The sequence below is a fragment of the Hylaeus anthracinus genome, unplaced genomic scaffold (genome assembly GCF_026225885.1).
Source record: "Hylaeus anthracinus isolate JK02 unplaced genomic scaffold, UHH_iyHylAnth1.0_haploid 2, whole genome shotgun sequence".
NCBI lineage: Eukaryota > Metazoa > Arthropoda > Insecta > Hymenoptera > Colletidae > Hylaeus > Hylaeus anthracinus.
In genome coordinates, this window is record NW_026534838.1 from 3,175,506 (window position 1) to 3,189,703 (window position 14,198).

General features: G+C 34.8%; 2 protein-coding genes across 5 annotated transcripts; one reads left to right on the top strand and one right to left on the bottom strand.

Moving 5' to 3' along the window:
• Positions 1-138: 138 nt before the first annotated feature.
• LOC128892845 (COP9 signalosome complex subunit 7) lies at positions 139-4,060 on the bottom strand. 2 transcript variants are annotated; one of them, XM_054153422.1, is made up of 4 exons: positions 3,792-4,060; positions 2,878-3,532; positions 2,624-2,798; positions 139-342 (listed from the first exon to the last, which is right to left on the bottom strand). In XM_054153422.1, exons 2-4 carry the CDS (start codon positions 3,523-3,525, stop codon positions 293-295), a joined length of 873 nt encoding a protein of 290 aa, XP_054009397.1. In that variant the 5' UTR covers positions 3,526-3,532; positions 3,792-4,060; the 3' UTR covers positions 139-292. The 2 variants fall into 2 exon arrangements, with proteins under 2 accessions (XP_054009397.1, XP_054009398.1); XM_054153423.1 differs by lacking the exon at positions 3,792-4,060 and adding an exon at positions 3,623-3,766.
• A 91-nt stretch (positions 4,061-4,151) lies between these two features.
• LOC128892841 (arf-GAP with coiled-coil, ANK repeat and PH domain-containing protein 2) lies at positions 4,152-10,870 on the top strand. Of its 3 annotated transcripts, XM_054153412.1 has the most exons (12): positions 4,152-4,374; positions 4,550-4,607; positions 4,773-4,831; positions 5,332-5,505; positions 5,604-6,248; positions 6,330-6,509; positions 6,596-6,702; positions 6,773-6,956; positions 7,065-7,965; positions 8,036-8,135; positions 8,212-8,332; positions 8,413-10,870. In XM_054153412.1, exons 1-12 carry the CDS (start codon positions 4,322-4,324, stop codon positions 8,579-8,581), a joined length of 2,751 nt encoding a protein of 916 aa, XP_054009387.1. In that variant the 5' UTR covers positions 4,152-4,321; the 3' UTR covers positions 8,582-10,870. The 3 variants fall into 3 exon arrangements, with proteins under 3 accessions (XP_054009387.1, XP_054009388.1, XP_054009389.1); XM_054153413.1 differs by lacking the exons at positions 4,152-4,374; positions 5,332-5,505 and having other exon boundaries at positions 4,556-4,607; positions 5,663-6,248; XM_054153414.1 differs by lacking the exons at positions 4,152-4,374; positions 4,550-4,607; positions 4,773-4,831 and having other exon boundaries at positions 5,363-5,505; positions 5,663-6,248.
• Positions 10,871-14,198: the final 3,328 nt, after the last annotated feature.

Sequence of the window (14,198 nt, forward strand, 5' to 3'; positions counted from 1 at the left end):
GTTACAATTACAAATCAATCTGAATACACTTTGCCCAACTCTGCTAAACGAAGAAAATGATGAACACCTTGCTGGGCATCGTTTTATTCGTTCATATTTTCGCTCGACACGCGCGCCAGGTGCATCTTGTACAATAAGTATGAGATGGTTTCAGGATGTGTTTTATTTCTCAAAAAGTACAAAAATTACAGAGGAGACAATGCGCTGCTCGTCAGTACCGTAGATAGAGAGACAGAGGGACAGAATCATCCGATCGAGTTGGTGATATGCCGCGAAGCTTCACCTAAGCTTCTCACATTGGCTCATCGTTCAGTTCGTGGTGCTTTACCGGATTAGTGGATCCTGAAAATCCCGATTAGGCGTATCATTTGCGACTTGTAGCTCAACCACACATTGTTAGAACAGACAAAACACGACAAAATTAAGTACTACCATTTAAACATGGACACCGGTTGCGCATACTATAAACATTAACTATACAGGGTGTCCCAAAAATGTTGTAACACCTTGAAAATAGTGGTTCGGGAGATGATTTGAAACAACTTTTTCCTTAACGAAAATGTTGTCCGAGGCTTCGTTAAGAAAATATTAACGAAAAACACTGACCAATCAGAGCGAGAGTATGCCGATGGACCGCTCGCGGTAGCGTATGAGTGCGGTCGCCTAGCGCGTAGCCACGCCTACTGCGGGCGGTCCAACGGTATACTCGCGCTCTGATTGGTCGGGGTTTTCTGTTAATATCTCCTGAACGAAACCTCGTACAACATTTTCGCTAAGGAAAAAGTTGTTTCAAATCACCTCCCGAACCACCTCTTTCAAGGTGTTACAACATTTTTAGGAGACCCTGTATATCCCCGAATATTTGCCACGCAAAAATAGAAACTGTCGCTTAGAAAATTGTTGGCTGTATAGATGACGATGACAACGATGAGTGTCGACGAATCGAATGGGAGCTAGTTATGGCTAAACTGTTACTACCGTGTCCTATGCTAACAAGTGTAAGATAGAAGTGAAACTAATAAGCCTAACTCAGCTCCGAGTGTTTGCGATGGCCCGCTTCACAGACGCAAAGGAGAGGCGTTATAAAGGGTGCAGAAAAATAGAAAAGCCTCGCTAAAATAAATTATCTTTTTATTCCATTAGCAATTACAACGCTTTGAAATTCGACTGACATTCTTGTTTCACTAAGCAACGTGTCGTTCGTATACCGTTACATTCTCCTAAGCATACAGCCTTCCTTTCCGTAACAATGATCGATCCGACTAGTTACGCTTTGTTTTATCACTATACCGTCTCATAACTATAAATCGTTTCGATAAGAGAAACTAAATACGAAGTGAACGCAAATGGTAGAAAAGATCAATACTGCTTAAGACACATTTAAGCAAAATCATTACACTGGATTCCACCGTCATTCAAGATAATGACGGCGATACATAGATCACGGACACAACGATAAATATGCAATTCATTGCAATAATTATCAGACCCTGCCTGTTAAACTGTCGAACCCTGCTTACGTCATTTACACCTTACAACATAACGTATAAAATCTTTGGTCTGACTAAAAACTCTCGTACATGCTACGTTACAAAATTCGGAAGCTTATTTATAAAAGTATTGTTTCTCCTTGTTTCTGTCTATAAGAAAAAACGTTCATCGTTTCTGAATTCTCGATGTGAAGATAATCACAATTTGGATGTTTGCTGTTTTTTCGTAGTACGGTATTCACTTTCGCATCTATCTGCTTTGAACCGCTGTCGATGAATAATTAATTAACACTCAAGTTTAATACGAGCTCGCGTTCACGCAAATTTACTTGACAAACTTGAATGTATCACTTTGTTATTTTCATAAGCTCAGCTACTTTTTAAAGTGCAGTGTAATATAAAAAATCGACTACTTCATGCTCAAATGTTCGTACATTGTTCGATACTAACAAATGGTAACTCTCTAATATAAATTCTCTAAATAAAAATATATCTCACTTTATAAGTCGTAACTATAGAATATTAAATTCAATGATAATAACCACTCGAAAGAAGGCCAAATGAATGCACAAATGCATTCTCTAGATTTCCTTTTTTTTCCATCTATATGTCTAAACTATCATAATATTTTCATGCACTTGATAACTTTTGTTTTATCTTAAATAGAGTGTAATTAATAAATTCGTTTATACATATATTTTTACCCTCTCCCGCTTTCTTTCATTTTACTCTAATACACAACACAATTAACACCATATAGAAAAGTTTATAAATTTAATGTAACAAAATTCTCTCGTAAACAAATATTATCATCAAACAAAGATAACAGTGATTTATAACTCTGTACTTCTTTAACTGTATTTACAAGATTCTCCTGTTTCAAAATGAAAGCGTTCGATCCCTTTAGAATTTGTATGATATGCCAAACTATGGCAATAAATTTCTCCTCATTCGCAATAGCGCTTCTCAGTCGTTTTAGCCATCATTCGTCGCAATTCACATTAACGTAGGATTGTTACGAATTTTGAAAATTGACGAATGCAAATTACGAAAAAGAATATTACAATCCTGTTGTCAATTGAATACATTTCACGGGATTAAAGATAACTGAATTTATGTCTTCCAGAACTTACCACTGCCTTTACTACTTTTGACCTTTTGTTGCTTCTTCTTTGGATCCGGTGGAACCGACAACGCTTCTCTACCAGATTCGCTTCCCCCTGCCCCTGAACTACCTCCTGCCATATCAGCCTCCTGTACGCCGCCGCCACCTGCTTGCGCGGCAAGCGACTTCTTTATGTTAGCAATCTAAAAGAGATGCGAACATCCGTAGCACAAAATTATTCTACTGTACATCATTATCGTTATCTATTCCTAGGACACTTACATCTCTCTGTACTCTGTCTTTGTGGTAAGTGGCTTTCTGTTTTTCAACATTGGCTTTCGTAACTTGTTCTTCGATACATGCTAACACTGTATCGCAAGCTTGACCCCAGGCAGCTAAAGTCTCAGCTACCACACCGGTATCGCCAGGCCTAACATCTCGTCCTAAGCCAGCATAATCTACTTCTAACTGTGAATTCTTTTGATCTAATTTACCGTGTATTATATCCGCATAAATGGCTTCAATTATTAAATCCTCTAAATCTCTAACATTCTTTATATCTAGTTCCTCCAGAAGTATAGAATACGGTATACATCTAGACTTTGTGGCAAGCGTTACGATTGTTAAATGTTGAAGTTTTTTCTTTTGAGTAGGAGTTAGATCCAGAACCTTGTCTTTGCTTCCTAGATATTCTTTATATGTCCCATATGCGAATAAATTCAAGGTATTCCAATATTCCACGTATGGTCCATTTTCTAGCTCTTTAATATTAGGCATATCTAACAATTCCCCAAAGACATTAACACCTGGTGTTTCTACAGCCTGTCTTATGAGCTCCATCGCAGCTGCTCCTTTAGCAGTTTTTGCAAGCAGCACAAACTGTTCTAAAGGATTATTAGCAGACTTTTCAGTGGTAGTTCCGCCAGTCATTTTGAACCTATCGAAGAAACATCAATCGATAAAACAATATCCATATCCTTTTGTTATCTAAAGAAGAAGCAGAGGAAAGAGGGACCACAATGCTTACAAAACAACTCGAAGACTTATTCGACGATAAAAAGAAACAGAATACACATAAGAGAGGTTAGGAAACAATTACACGACATATACTCTTCGATTAAATGTAAATATCAAACAAGAGACTAGTACCTAATAATAACTAAAAGCAAATCAACTATCACGTGATTGGAACTTACTTTATTTAGTGTTTACAAATACCAAATATCCTTTACTACTGAATATGCCTTCAAGTGGACCCAAGAATACGGATACAATGGTACAACTTCCACTACGAGAACAAAACAAAACGTTCGCCAGAAGATTATTCGCAGTTATCCAAAAAAGACGAACGCAACAGGGAACAACGATATGGCATTGTGCAAGAGCATCGCGAAGAAGAAAAGACTCGCAGCGAAACGTATTTAGCGAGAATCAATAAGTTCTTTGTGAAGTTCTCGACTGTCTCGCACGTCCATCGTCGCGCGAACGTTGCCGACACTGGCGAACAATATTTCAAATTGTTGACAACTTCACCGTGTTCTATCCATTTGACAGAAGAGAGGGTGAGGGGAATGCGTGTTGTTCTCCGCGAATGCGAACGGTTCGTGTTAATAGTCTTTCCAAATGATCGTGCCGTTTGATGGGAAATAGTGAACGGAAAAATTTCAAGATTGCGGTTCGTCGGACGATACTGCGCTTGAAAATTCCGCGGAACGGATAGTACAAAATGAAGCCTTTAATCGAATTTGAGGAATGTTTGCGAGACACGCCAAAGTTTCGGTGAGAATTGGTTAAACTTACGCTCTTTAATAGCAGTTAGTTTTTTTTGTGATATTCCATCGCACATGATGCACGCACTCCTATGACTAAGCTGTTGAATGCATTTGCGTTGATTACGGATCAAACGTCGTGAAAGAGTTATAAACGCCCATCCACTTTTTCTTTTTTTTTATAGAATACGCATCGAGGAAGTGGAGGCAGATGTCGATTTACTGGAGCAAAAGTTAGACAAGGTATTGCTATAAACAAATTTGTTTGCAGGTGTTATGCTATTTATATTATTATTCTATAGTAGATTGTAAAGTTAAAATTTAGATTGTCACCTATTCAGCATTTCTCGAATCTGTAATTGTACAAAGAAACTTTATATTTAAAATGCATTAATACGCTTCTTGTAGGTATTGAAAAATTGTGGCCAAATGATTGAAACTGGTAAACTGTTTATAGGACAGCAAAGGTATGATATAAAAAAGAAGAATATGTACATATAATGAATTACATGTATACTTGTTGAATAATAAAAATTAATAATTAGAATTACATCATAATTACAAGTAATATTTGAAAGACATATAGAAATGTTTCATTATTCCACTTGATTATCTAATTGAATGAACACTAATTATTTCAAATAAATTATACTCCGTGATAAATAGGAGGAGAGAGATTTCAAGCAGCTGAGAGGAATCAGGAAATGTATGAATTACAGCTTTGTTAGGAATGACTCATACTTATGGTAGCCAGTTTACACAATGAAGACTCATATACTTGAAATTCTTGTTACTCCTAGATCATAAATTTTGTATTAGTTATTTATGTTGGAAATCAATTCAAAAAGAAAATATTTAATAAAAATGAACATTTTGTAATATGATGTATTTCCAAATGCATATAATAAATTAAACTCTCATTAAAATTGTTTGATATTCATGCTGATATAAATGCTCTTTGTCATAGCCAATTCACCAACAGTCTTTGGGAGTTATCTATGTACTTTAATGATGGTTCTGAGATAATGGCCTTCTTAAACAAATTAATTCATGCTTTACAAGAAATGAACAAATTTCATACCATCTTATTAGATCAAGCATCTAGAACTGTAGTTAAAGATTTAAACTCATTCATTAAAAGGTAAGACTGTGTAAAAATATAATATTTGCATGTAATTGTACTAAATTTTTCATTGTTTAAAAATTCATGTGTGTATAATACTACTAATATTTTAACAGTGACATCAAAAAGGTAAAAGAATCTCGTCATTATTTTGAAAAAATTTCTGCTGATTTAGATATAGCTTTAAATAGAAATTCTCAAGTTCCAAAATCCAGACCTGCTGAATACGAGGAAACTTCTAATATTTTATCGGCTACTCGATCATGTTTCCGACACACGGCTTTGGATTACATTCATTCATTGACGATGATACAGGCACGCAAACGACACGAGATATTGGGCACACTACTTAATTACATGCAAGCATGCATTACTTACTATCATCAAGGTAGCGATCTCGCGCAAGATTTAGATCCATTTTTAAAAGATCTTGGTGAAAATATAATTAAAATGAGAGCCGATTCTATTAAACTTGAAAAAGAAATGGAAAATCGACACATTTATGTTACAAACAGAGATTTAATACCTTCCCTAATATCCGGTAATCCTAAGATGGAAGGATATCTTTTTAAACGAACTAGTAATGCATTTAAAACATGGAATAGAAGATGGTTTTGTTTAAGAGACCATCAATTGGTCTATAGAAAAAGAACTGGTGATAATGATTTTACAATTATGGAAGAAGATCTTCGCCTTTGTACTGTTAAACCACTGGTTGACTGTGATAGGAGGAATTGTTTTGAAGTATTAAGTCCTACAAAGTATGTAATTATACTTATATATCAATACAAAATTCACGATAGTGGTATACATTTGGAGTACATGTATTACATTATTTATAGAAGCCACATATTACAAGCTGATAGCGAAGAATCGTATTTAGCATGGGTAACTGCCATGCAGCAAGCAATTAGTGCTGCTATTCAAAGAGGTATGGGTGCTGGTACTATTGTTAGTATACGAGAATCACAATCACAGAATATTAGGGGCTCAGGCAGACAACAATCAAAACCTAAATCAAGGTGAGAAAAAAGTATTTTTCTTGTATTGGAACGTGATGTAATCATGTTCCAATGTAATGAAATATATTTATTTGTTTTAATTATAGAGTTTGGGAGCAAATTCTAAAGATTTCTGGAAATGATATTTGCTGTGATTGCGGTGGTGCTAACCCAAGGTGGGCCAGTATCAATTTAGGAATTACACTTTGCATAGGTAGCTCATCTTTTTACAAATTCGTGAGCTAAAAATGTTTACAAATTTCTTAAAAATCTTTTCCATTTAGAATGTTCTGGAGTACACAGAAGTTTAGGTGTTCACTACAGCAAAGTTCGTTCCCTCACATTGGATGATTGGGAACCAGAAATATTAAAAGTAATGGCAGAGCTTGGAAATACAGTAGTGAATAATGTTTACGAAGCATTGCCAATACCTTCTGATATCGTTAGGGCTACGCCAAAGTGCAACGGGTATGTAGCAAAAAGTATAAAAATTAAATGGTGATTATTCTCCGGTATGAAAGTAATTACGTAAAAGTATGCGATAAAATATTTAGTTGAACTTTATTTATTTGGCAGTAACATACGCGAAGCGTGGATTAGAGCAAAATACGTAGACCATAAATTCGTAAAACCCTTAAGTAACATAATTTCATCCGGACAACATGCGAGTCGTGACAAAATGCATTTCCGAAAATGGAGTGTCCGTAAATTACGTCGTAGACCACGAAGTTGCGACAAAATTGATAGCATTAATCGTAATAAAACGGCAACGCTATCTTCCGTGACAGAAGGTCCTCATTCTACGAGTTCCGACGACAGTAAACATACATCGATCGAAAGTTTAAGTTTCGTTGAGAAAGCAAAGAAAGCTGAAAGAAGTTCCTTAAGTTCTGATGATAGTACGAATCTAGATCTAAAAAACGATTCTACCCTGTATGGGAAGATACTAACACGATCACGTAACTGTAACGATTTACAAGAAAGTAATTCTAAAATCGTTAATAGCAATAGAGAGTCAAGCGTTGAAAACGAACGTAAACTTGATATTCCTGAAGCGAAAGACAATACAATTTCCTCGAATGCCTCGGAGAATAATTTAGCACTGAAAAGTGAAGTGTCCTTAAGCGCAGAGATTTCTGGTGTTAACGATGTCTTAGAAGATAAAGATATCGGAACGGAGAAGCAGTGTACAGAAAAGGTAGAATCGGACGTACTAATGTTTGGTTGTGATTTACCAAAGCCAACAATCGATAACAGTTTAGAATTAAGTTCGGATCAAGACTCAACTGCCGGTGAAGATGAAGAATTTACAGATGAGGAGGATATCGAAAATTTACATCCTGAAATGTTACTTTATAAAGCTGCCGCTGCTCACAATCTTCCCGTAATGTGTGCAGCTTTAGCGGCTGGTGCTGATAAATCATGGTCAAATATCAATGACAGAGGTCGTAATGCTTTACACCAAGCGATTATAAGTGTAAGTAAAATAATGCTAGCTTGTTATTGTTTCATTTCTTTAGTGTTCATTTGTTTTTATTCTACCGAAGGGTTCTGTTATGTCTTGCGAATATCTCATTCTAAATGGAGCACGCATCAATTGTCAGGATGCTGGTGGGAAAACACCATTGTATTTGGCTACAGAATTAGGTACACATTATTTCCATAAGGATATCCGTTTCTTTGAAAGTTTTTTAGAAACCGATTCTTTCAATTTAACTTTTAGGCCATACCGCCCAAGTGTGCTTGCTTTTGAAGCATCGCGCTGATCAGCATATTAAAGACGAAAGTGGTGTAAAACCTTTGTCGATAGCTGTAAAAGAAGCTAACGCGGATATTGTTACTTTGTAAGAATAAAATATACCTTCGCTTTGTTATTATCAATTTTTGCTCCATTAAATTGATCTGCCATTAATCTTCATCCTAGATTACGACTTGGCCTTTTAAACGAAGAAATGAAAGACTCGGAAATCGGAATTAGTGGCGACGAAACCTTTAACGACGTTGTTCGAGATTTTAGCCAATTAGCTTGCTCTCACCCGGAACGACTGCAACGACGAAATGAAAGTAGTAGTACGTCGCAACCCCCCGAATGAGTTTTAAGGATGTGCAAATCTTATTTGCAAAATGTGAAGAGCATGCTACAACGTAAAGAAAAGAAAGAGAAGAATACATCGAAAACGTCGTCTTTCAATTCCTTGCAGAGTAATAAAGATGATTACGAATAGCAAGGTAAGTATACAAAACGGGCTTGAAAGTCCGTTCGTGTAATTGAAAGAAAATGGAGAAATATTAAGAAAAGGTTATGTCTCTCTTTATACTTGAATCTCTGTACAACAGAAATTATTTAAATTTTGCCAGTACCTTTTTGTACTTGTATTTTAAATAGCCAAGAGACTTTTATATTGTTTGCCAAAAGGAAGTATAAGTAAACGTTATATGTTGCTTACGCGTGAAATTATGCTATCCAGTGATAGAATGTTAAAACACGAAGTGTTTTTGCGTGCCTTCTTCCTCGTTTTCCTCTTAAATTTACAGGAAAAAATGAAAGTAACTTCTTGTCTAAAACAAATGCTTCTTCCAATATGTGTAACGCGTACTCGTATAAGTTTAAAAAAACAACAACATTCTACAACTTGCAGAATTTACAACTTGCAAAAACATAACGCGAGTAGAATTTGAAAATATCTGCAAACATTCGAAAAACTGTAAATTATTATTAGTAGATATTTGTATATCATTTATGTGATATGAGAAACGCGACAAAATAGTTTTAACTCTGTAGTATGAAAAGTTCTATCATTAGCCGACATGTTCTCGATACGATATGACCTAGCAAAATCTTTGCAACAAAAATTTTATACGTGTATCTGTTTTTATATACCTAATACTACCAGTAATGTATATACAACTGGCACTAAAATAATTGTTTGCGTTTTTTCAGTTATACTAATTTGATATATATTAGTAACAAATGAATTGAACTATGACATTATTGATACATATAATTATGTAGTTCGTCTAGAGGTTATATTTATAAGTAGCTGTATATTGCATCTATTGAATTACCAAAATAGACTAAAGATTCCGTATAGTTACTGATTAATATAGGTCAAGTTAATGAATTTGTTGCCAAAAATTAACCGTTTGTACATAAAACTTATAGATCTGATTACTATTTGACGTTATACTTGAACAAATACTTTATTTCCATGAATTGTGTAGAATTAATAATGCAAAGGCATAATTTAAGAAAACGTATTAGAATTTTTTATATCTATATTCTTTTATAACAAATTTGAACTATTTTGCGTTGCATTTAAATTATCATTTAGTTTTCTTTTCATGACCTGTACAACGTATAAGTTCCGTTTCATTTACGTCTATTTTAGTACTACATACATTTGCGTTAAACAAAACGTATTTCCGAAAAAAATACATAGGTTAATGCATGATTTTTTAGTCGGGCGATAAATAATAGAAGAAAGAATTTAGATATGAAAAAATATCAATCATTGTTACAAATATTTTACATTGTTCACGTAGAGGCTTTATCGATAGTTGCAATTCATAGAACAAACCCGGATCCTCGACTCGAATGAACAAGATTTTTACGAAAATCATTACGAAATAATTTCCAGATTTGATATATTTTTTTATTTGACATATTACCATAGCTTTTATTTCGAATCCGGTATTCGATTTTATACGTATCTGTTTAATAATTAATATCATGACGCTGTAAACATAATTATAATAAAAGTCAGATACTCATTGTTACACGACCAATTAACAACAAACTGTTTTCCAGTTTACTCTAACATATACGCTAGTGTCGAATTTTCATTTATACTCATTTTACAACGCGATGTGACTTTAGAAAAATCTCGATCTGATAATTTCGTGTTTCATTCATATAGAGAATCGATATCACACATTAGTACTTGAATTTTGTACTTATTTTTGTATATGTTTTATATGCATAATCATCAGAAGGGAAACGAAAAAATATACAAAAATAAATCTCTTACTGTACGACCGAAAATTGTCTTCCAGAATTGAAAACTATCTTTTTTTCTCTATATAAAAATCACATCATTATATGACTCTGTTTCCACGCGATGATTTTCAATTTAACGAGCAGTATTGTTTATATTGTAACTTTATTAATTGTTGTTGTTTCTTTTTTAAACAAAATCACCGCCAATACTGCCTAAGTGCGAAATATCGTTACGGTATTCCACGAACGTCTATAGACAAATTGAACAAATAATACCATTGTTTCACCATTACATGTCATTGCGATGAAAATGTAAGCAAATTTATTAATGTACCATATTGTACACAAACTTCACGTCATAAAGCAGTGATTATGCAAGTAACGTGTGTATGTTTTATTAATAACCTTCCCTTCCGAAACCTACACGTATTCAGCAATCTTAATAAACCATTGTATAATTTTAAACAAAAGACATTTCTACTTTAGATAGTGATTTTAACGATAACGAGCTAAATTCGTTGGGAGTGCAGAATAAAAGGTTGAAAAACATTTTGAGATATCAGATTTAGGCACTTGCGTAACAAATTATTTGTTGTGAAAACGATTGAAATGCGGCGCAATTGATGAACCGTAGGTCAATAAATCCTCACTTATCTGAAGAAACGCATATGCATTGCATACACACAATTTACGCGTTGCTCTTGTTAAGTTGCGTAAATTAATAAAAACGGGTCAATACCCTATCGCTACAGTTATCAGTGCACACATACGCATACGTACGTGCACACGTATGTACACATTCGCGTACGAGTGTTTGTACTAATTTATCAGGAATTTTTCTATCTTACACGAGAATGTTCCACTTTTCGTTACTACCATTTGTTTACGAGACCATTCTACGAACCTAAAAGATAGGAATGAAAGAATAATCTTCTTTTTATATTTTCACTATGACAGAATGTGACGAAAGAAGAGACTAGACAAACCCGATGAGTAGTGCAATTAGAATTCACAGTCACGAGTCACAGTTAATTTGTTTTGGAAAAATTTACTAGTAAAGTGAAATTAATGCAGTAGCAAATTTTTGCAATCGCTCTTCCCTAAACATTTCTTAATTTACCTAGCAATATATTTTAGAAATCAATAAACCCTTCTGAGCAAAATTAATCTCGCTATTAATACTTGAAAAAATTCCTACAGCTTGGCAAAACATAGCTAAATGACGTTCTCTAAAAAAAAAGCTCAAACATCACCCAGTTTCTAAATTGATCAGACCCCTCAACGATCCCCAATTAATGAAGCACTGTAGATAACGCGAATATGTCTCACTCTCACTCTCACTCTCACTCTCACTTACTCACCTCACTCACTCACTCACTCACTCACTCACCTCACTCTCACTCTCACTCACTCACTCACTCACTCACTCACTCACCTCACTCACTCACTCACTCACTCACTCACTCACCTCACTCACTCACCTCACTCACTCACTCACTCACTCACTCACTCACTCACCTCACTCTCACTCTCACTCTCCCGCATGTAAACTTAGAATCGACACCTCGGCTGGTTATTATACCTATATACATGGTATTGTTCGTAAGCGACGACGAAGTAGAAAGAGACAGTTTGATGAAGAAGAAAGAGAGACTGACAAGGGAACGGGCCCAGGTATGACGCTAATTTTTTGATGAGCCTTTGCACAGGGGAAAACTGAAGCGATTGATATTCAGGTTTGGGGGCAGACGATTTATAGTTTACGAGATATTCAACATTGAAGTTATTATTGCTGCTTACTTGGTGAATTATAAGCGAATTTGGTGTGGTCAGTAAAGCATCAGCATAATAATTCCTCTGTTTGCGAGTTCGAATCCCGTTGAAACATTCTTACACTATTCTTTTTTTTCACTTTCTTTTAAAAATACATTCGTTAAATATGACTTATTTATAACTAATGTTCGGATATATTTTTTAAAACAAACAATTTCCATTATGATGTACATGAACTTGTGTGATAATTTTCGAAAAAGCAGTGGAAACAAAATGTTTAATCACCATGTACATCGAATGAATGCTTTAGATTCACAACTGCAAAATTGTTTATTTAATTCTACTGGGAATACCGCTTGATTTACGTTAATGAAATGTACTCGATTTTTTGATAGCCATGATGCGTATCAAACATATCTATGTAGAATAGAGATAAATATATTGAAATTCATTATACAAATAGAAACAAGTACAGCAATGTCTCGAAATAAGTAACTCGATCGGGACCGGCGAGTTGCTTATTTCGAAACAGTTATGGTATGTTCGGCTTGACCGTTCTCGAGCGTGACGAGGAGGAACCCGTTGACAAAACAGGGGGTTCGGTGTAGCGGCAAACTATAAAGTGATCGCTCGAGCACGGGTGTTATACTTTGGAGAATGATAGAAGATAACATGCTTTCTCATTTTAACACTAGTAAAATCGACGAATGGAACGTATACATGTACAACTAACGGTAATATTTAGGAGAGTACTCACGCCAGAGAAAGAGAAAACATTACACACATTCTGTCCTCTTTACGCTTGGATTCTCTGCTATCGATGACTATTTCTTCAAAACAACTTGCACGCAAAGAATCACTATCCATTTTCAAACTTTCAAACCTTCCTTCATGTGACTGTCACGATAAAACGAAATAAACTTACGACTAAACATAAAAATCGTTGTGAAGACTTACTCACCTACAGCAAGTAGGTATTCTGGCATGATATGTTACGTTAAAAAATTAATTTTAACCTTAAAATATGCATAAGGTAATATATAATATGCAGTATGTAGTACATGATATCCAAAAAGTATATTTCTGATAGAAAATTGAAATAAAAAAAAAATACATCAATCGGGATTCGTACCCGGGGTCAAGCAGCGTTACAACTTAATACTCTACCAATCCATACAACGAACCTTGCTAGATGATTTTATTGTACATCGAAAACAAACACCCATTCTGAAAAAAACCAAAATGGTTTTGCAGTACTACATGCGTACTACGACCCCCATAGGGTGTCGTTGCAAAAGCGATTGCAACATCCGTGCCTTCCCTTTGTTAGTGTGGTTTCTCTTATGTAATTACGTATATTCAAAAATAATGTTCATAAACGTTTTACCTTTTTTATTATACAATATTTTTTACATTGCATACTATCATTACATTCCACAAATAACAATTAGTACTTTATTATGTTCGTACCATATTACAAATATCATATCAGTTGTTTATTATTTACTACTTTTCTGTATCAATTAATTGCAATGCAATATAACAACCTTAACATATACATGACGTTTCTTAACAATATAATATTGAATATATATACATATGCAAAAGTAAAATATATAAGCTCGAGCGCTTCATACTTTTAGTACGGTACTGAACCATGCTGAAAGGCATTTTTAGATTATCGGTACACCAGCAGCAGGAGAGACGACACCAGCGCTATGGTGTGCTGTGGTGGAGAGCGTGAAACTCAAGCCATTGTGCAAGCGCATCAGTCTTCTCGATTTCATAACGACAACACCATTGTAATTTTATGAGTCGAGGAAGCGACCTTTCCGGCTGATTTTTTTTTTAAACTGTTCCTTACAAAATATCGTTGCGGGGAACAGTTACACATTTTGCAATTTCGCTTTTGAAACTTGCTAAAAATACGTTCAAAGACA

Bases quoted from the DNA above. Each gene is read 5' to 3' on its own strand.
- LOC128892845 (XM_054153422.1), bottom strand. From the start codon at position 3,525: ATGACTGGCGGAACTACCACTGAAAAGTCTGCTAATAATCCTTTAGAA. The intron at 2,799-2,877 runs GTAAGTGTCCTA...CATCTCTTTTAG, and splicing joins AAGACAGAGTACAGAGAGAT to ATTGCTAACATAAAGAAGTC. The intron at 343-2,623 runs GTAAGTTCTGGA...CGGGATTTTCAG, and splicing joins CAAAAGTAGTAAAGGCAGTG to GATCCACTAATCCGGTAAAG.
- LOC128892841 (XM_054153412.1), top strand. From the start codon at position 4,322: ATGAAGCCTTTAATCGAATTTGAGGAATGTTTGCGAGACACGCCAAAG. The intron at 8,136-8,211 runs GTACACATTATT...TTTAACTTTTAG, and splicing joins GTATTTGGCTACAGAATTAG to GCCATACCGCCCAAGTGTGC. The intron at 8,333-8,412 runs GTAAGAATAAAA...TCTTCATCCTAG, and splicing joins AACGCGGATATTGTTACTTT to ATTACGACTTGGCCTTTTAA.